The 6,087-nt window shown below is 41.4% G+C and overlaps 1 protein-coding gene across 1 annotated transcript in view; it reads left to right on the forward strand.

Annotated features, from left to right (window-relative positions):
- Window positions 1-3,650, forward strand: part of LOC121393214 — a 4,146-nt gene extending 496 nt beyond the window's left edge. The window contains exons 1-2 of the mRNA XM_041561116.1: window positions 1-1,560; window positions 2,689-3,650. The exon at window positions 1-1,560 is cut by the window's left edge and continues 496 nt beyond it. Coding sequence (XP_041417050.1) covers window positions 13-1,560; window positions 2,689-2,865 — 1,725 coding nt within the window. The 5' untranslated portion in view covers window positions 1-12 and the 3' untranslated portion in view covers window positions 2,866-3,650. The remainder of the gene's footprint in view (window positions 1,561-2,688) is intronic.
- The last annotated feature ends 2,437 nt before the right edge of the window (window positions 3,651-6,087 follow it).

A 6,087-nucleotide genomic window follows, 5' to 3' on the forward strand; every position in this document is an offset into this window, starting at 1 on the left:
CATATCCTGACTATGGGTGAGTCTAATTTATTGAACCACGGACTGAAATTTGTTCCTACTAATACCTCTGAACCATTTGAGGTATTTAAAGATATCCATAGGTTCAAAAGACAACTAAAATTGAAGGACCATTTTAAAGGTATGACTCAGGTTGAAAAATCTCCGTTCACAAAAAAAAGTTCGTTTGAACCCCCCAATACGGCCCATACTATTTCCACTTTCACGCAGCTCCTGACCAGAGACTCCATAAAAATACACCAGATGACTAAGAAAGGACATTCTAACCTTACCAGACTGGAAAAAGAGGCTATAACAACTGTAAAGGCGGATAGGGATATTATAATAAGACAAGCAGACAAGGGGGGTGCGATAGTCCTTCTTGATAAATATTTTTATATTCAGGAGATTCTAAATCAGCTAGGGGACCAGACTACTTATCAAAGCTTACCAAATGATCCTACATCTGCTTACAAACTTAAGTTGGACAAGGTGGTTGGGATGGGAATAACAGCAGGATGGATCACTGAGAGCACTGGTCAATACCTTACGACCGACTTCCCTAGAACCCCATTCATGTACACTTTACCCAAGGTTCACAAATCTATGACAACACCCCCAGGCCGACCGATAATTTCTGCTACTGGCTCTTTGTTCCAACCAATTGCTAAATTTTTAGATCACTTTTTGCAACCTTTGGTTCAGAGAATGGAATCATACATTAAAGATACCAAACATTTACTAAGCTTGCTGAAGGATGTACAAATACCGGACAATTGCTTACTGGTAACAATGGATGTTTCCAGCTTATACACGGTAATACCCCACAGGGAGGGTATTGCAACCTGTGAGAGAGCTTTACAAAAATACCACCAAGGCTCCCCTCCAGTTGATTTTTTGATTCTCTTACTTGACATGATTCTTTCACATAATTATTTCATTTTTCAGAACTCTTTCTTTTTGCAAATATCTGGAACGGCTATGGGCTCTAATGTTGCTCCCTCTTTCGCTAATCTGTATATGCAAGAATATGAAACCGAGTGGTTACTCCCCATGGGTGGTAGCAATATCCTCTTCTACAAACGGTATATAGATGACCTCTTGTTGATCTGGGCAGGTTCGCCTGATGATTTACTGTCGTTTAATGAGTCCCTCAATTCCCTTGAGTCCCCTATCAAACTTACTATGTCATTCGATCCACAGGAGATACACTATCTTGATGTGACCATATTTAAGGAAGGGAATAATCTAGGCACCACACTATATAAAAAACCCACTGACAGGAACAGTTTGATCTATGCTAGTTCACACCACCCACCACACATGTCCCGAGGGGTCCTTTATTCGCAGTTCCTGAGGGTTGTCAGGAACAATTCTGATCCCAGCAAGGCTGAATTACAACTCACTGACTTGGCTGATCAGTTTCTTTCCAGGGGCTATTCGCCTACTCTGATTGAGGAACAACTAAGAAGAGCTAAGAAGTGGACTCAGGAGGATCTGCTACAGACGAATATGACTGTTAAACCATCACCAGAGTTGATTTTCACCTCCAAATGGACTACGGTGAGCAGTAGACTTAAATCTGCAGTCGCAGATAGATGGGAGATTATCAACACTGACTCTCACTTACCTTTTTTCGAAAAGAAAAGGCCCCTCTTGGCCTACAGAAGGGGTCAGAATCTTAGTGATTTGTTGGTGGTTCAAGATATACAGCCTGTGCCCAAGACAGGGACTACGTGGTTGGATACACCATTAAGAAAGGGTTGCTTTAAATGTACAAACTGCTTAACATGTAGTGGTATGTTACAAGGGTCACACTTTACACATCCAAGGTCGGGTCGTAAATATTCCATCAACTTTAGGTTATCTTGCACGTCGGACCATGTGGTATACATGGCCTGGTGCCCTTGTGGCCTACATTATGTGGGCAAAACAACCACTACTTACAGAGAAAGGATGAACAATCACAGAAGTGCGATTAGATTGGCCCTTTCTAGTGGCAGAGCGGACCAACCGGTACCCAAACACTGGTTGAAGTGTGGACATACCCTACCACAGTTTCGCCACATGTTGATCGATCATGTTCCAGTTCCCAGGAGGGGGGGCGATAGGGGTTTACTACTTCTGAAAAGGGAATCGATGTGGATCTATAAACTGGACACGCTGGCCCCCAAAGGGCTTAATGAGACTTTACCTATGTCTCCCTTTTTTTGAACTTCCCCTTGTATGATGCATTTTTTCTTGATTACATAGATGCTCTTTGGTCTAATGTACTTATAACGTTTTTTCCTATACGGTTGTATAACCTTGATTTATTTTTGCCAATATTCATTTGTACCCTGAGTTGTTCAACATGGTGTACCACCATTCTCTATATGTGATACCGGTAGATTTAGATATACGCAAGGGTCCGTTCCTTTACTTTGTGACTAATGCCCACAATACTTAGTTTGTACGCTGTTTTCCTCAACTCCAGCATTCAGAATGTATTTCAGACATTCCAGCTTGAATCCTGTTTTCCCCCACTCATTCTCTCAAATCTCATTACAAGTTCACTATATTGATACCCATTGGTTTCAGTTTTTATACAAATAGGTTTATCAGCTTTTGATGTGCTTTATTCATCGAGTACAAACATTTAGCAACATTAACAAGATAGCATCATTGATACATTTTTTCTTTTTCTCTCAGGATATCTGCCTGCAGTGCAACGAAATTGAGCTGAATGCCCTAGGACGGCCCCACACAGGGTTTCGGGAGACGTCTGACAGCTCCTGCAATAGATCATACAATATTACATTACTATGCCGCCCCAGTAGCGTGATTGATACCGGTTTTCTCGAAGTGCTTTATAAACCCCATGCCTGACACTATTATACCGGATGTCTGGGAGGCTCATCTCTCGGTGTTAAGCGTGTGCTTTGGATGTGCAGATGTGGCAAGTGAGCCGTTAAATCGGCCCGCTGTCCAGATACACAGGCACCGCCACCATGACCGCTTGTACGGCTTATGAGATTTCCCGATGGTAGACCTCTAATTGCGAGGTCAGTGCTTGACAGCAGGGTGGATTTGCGCACCGGCAGAACCAACCGGCAGTATTACTTTGGCGCTCTTCAGTGTATCGTGCTACATTCGTTGGCCTTTCCGGGTAACGGCTAAAAGAATAGGCGAGAATAAGCAGGAGTTGCCACATCCCATACGTCTATGCCCGTACCTGATATTGGTGGCGACATCCATACCTACCGCTCATGTGTCGTGAACACTGCAGGTTTGGCTCATACTGAAGACGGGGGTTCCCTCCGCGTTTTTTGTTTGCATTTTAACTTTTCCCACTTTATATTATGTTTTAAGCTTTATGTTCTGAATCACAAATTACCTATGCACAGAGTTTGGTTATGTGGGTCTTACCCCCCAATGGTGTGGACGCTCTGCACTTACCTGGCGAATCCGACCAGTGGATGACGTCATCTACACGAGCTTACCACTCACACGTCTCCTCACTACCTGTTTTATTTGTGTATTTGGCGCCTTTTTGCTACTACTAATGTGTATAAATACCTGTATGTTTTATTGGTGCACCTTCACTTCCTGAGGACGGCTCAAGTGACTGGGCCGAAACGTTGAATAAACGATATTTTTTCTTTCTCACCTAAGTCCTGTGTGTGCGGACCTTTTTTGAAACTTGCATACTATTGTTGTTTGGTTCCAGCACCGAGGCATCCATTTTGTGCTCTGAGTGCACCGACTCCACGCTGTTATATATATATATATATATATATATAGACACATACAAGAGTCCTCTGCACTCAACCCATTATCAATATATTTAAGACAGCGACATTTTGTGCATACTGCTACTAAAAAACGCCTTACCCTTTAAACAAAACAGGGATTGTTTGTCCATATATTGCAATATATTTAAGCTGGCCAACTACGTCAAAGTCATCCCATATCTGGCCAGTCCTACGCTTAATTTTCATCTGATTCATTAAGAATTCTATTGCTTCATTATACATTTTACAAAGGGACTAGGTTTTACCTGCAACTTACTAGCTGCTTTCAAAGTAAACCTCCATACTTGGCTGCCCTTTTATTAGACACCAGTGGGATCACCTGACTATAGCTGGGAAGGGTGGGAGCTACAACATAGAGCTGGTCACTGCTCTTGTATAACTATAACAAACAAGGGAAAGTTGTGCTCACCACTATTTTTTAAAAACATTAGGCGGGGGTGCAATGAGGCTGTGACCACAAAATACATATAGACACATACAAGAGTCCTCTGCACTCAACCCATTATCAATATATTTAAGACAGCGACATTTTGTGCATACTGCTACTAAAAAATGCCTTACCCTTTAAACAAAACAGGGATTGTTTGTCCATATATTGCAATATATTTAAGCTGGCCAACTACGTCAAAGTCATCCCATATCTGGCCAGTCCTACGCTTAATTTTCATCTGATTCATTAAGAATTCTATTGCTTCATTATACATTTTACAAAGGGACTAGGTTTTACCTGCAACTTACTAGCTGCTTTCAAAGTAAACCTCCATACTTGGCTGCCCTTTTATTAGACACCAGTGGGATCACCTGACTATAGCTGGGAAGGGTGGGAGCTACAACATAGAGCTGGTCACTGCTCTTGTAGAACTATAACAAACAAGGGAAAGTTGTGCTCACCACTATTTTTTAAAAACATTAGGCGGGGGTGCAATGAGGCTGTGACCACAAAATACATATAGACACATACAAGAGTCCTCTGCACTCAACCCATTATCAATATATTTAAGACAGCGACATTTTGTGCATACTGCTACTAAAAAATGCCTTACCCTTTAAACAAAACAGGGATTGTTTGTCCATATATTGCAATATATTTAAGCTGGCCAACTACGTCAAAGTCATCCCATATCTGGCCAGTCCTACGCTTAATTTTCATCTGATTCATTAAGAATTCTATTGCTTCATTATACATTTTACAAAGGGACTAGGTTTTACCTGCAACTTACTAGCTGCTTTCAAAGTAAACCTCCATACTTGGCTGCCCTTTTATTAGACACCAGTGGGATCACCTGACTATAGCTGGGAAGGGTGGGAGCTACAACATAGAGCTGGTCACTGCTCTTGTATAACTATAACAAACAAGGGAAAGTTGTGCTCACCACTATTTTTTAAAAAACATTAGGCGGGGGTGCAATGAGGCTGTGACCACAAAATACATATAGACACATACAAGAGTCCTCTGCACTCAACCCATTATCAATATATTTAAGACAGCGACATTTTGTGCATACTGCTACTAAAAAATGCCTTACCCTTTAAACAAAACAGGGATTGTTTGTCCATATATTGCAATATATTTAAGCTGGCCAACTACGTCAAAGTCATCCCATATCTGGCCAGTCCTACGCTTAATTTTCATCTGATTCATTAAGAATTCTATTGCTTCATTATACATTTTACAAAGGGACTAGGTTTTACCTGCAACTTACTAGCTGCTTTCAAAGTAAACCTCCATACTTGGCTGCCCTTTTATTAGACACCAGTGGGATCACCTGACTATAGCTGGGAAGGGTGGGAGCTACAACATAGAGCTGGTCACTGCTCTTGTATAACTATAACAAACAAGGGAAAGTTGTGCTCACCACTATTTTTTAAAAACATTAGGCGGGGGTGCAATGAGGCTGTGACCACAAAATAAATATAGACACATACAAGAGTCCTCTGCACTCAACCCATTATCAATATATTTAAGACAGCGACATTTTGTGTATACTGCTACTAAAAATGCCTTACCCTTTAAACAAAACAGGGATTGTTTGTCCATATATTGCAATATATTTAAGCTGGCCAACTACGTCAAAGTCATCCCATATCTGGCCAGTCCTACGCTTAATTTTCATCTGATTCATTAAGAATTCTATTGCTTCATTATACATTTTACAAAGGGACTAGGTTTTACCTGCAACTTACTAGCTGCTTTCAAAGTAAACCTCCATACTTGGCTGCCCTTTTATTAGACACCAGTGGGATCACCTGACTATAGCTGGGAAGGGTGGGAGCTACAACATAGAGCTGGTCACTG

The sequence above is a fragment of the Xenopus laevis genome, chromosome 4S (genome assembly GCF_017654675.1).
Source record: "Xenopus laevis strain J_2021 chromosome 4S, Xenopus_laevis_v10.1, whole genome shotgun sequence".
Taxonomy (NCBI): Eukaryota; Metazoa; Chordata; class Amphibia; order Anura; family Pipidae; genus Xenopus; species Xenopus laevis.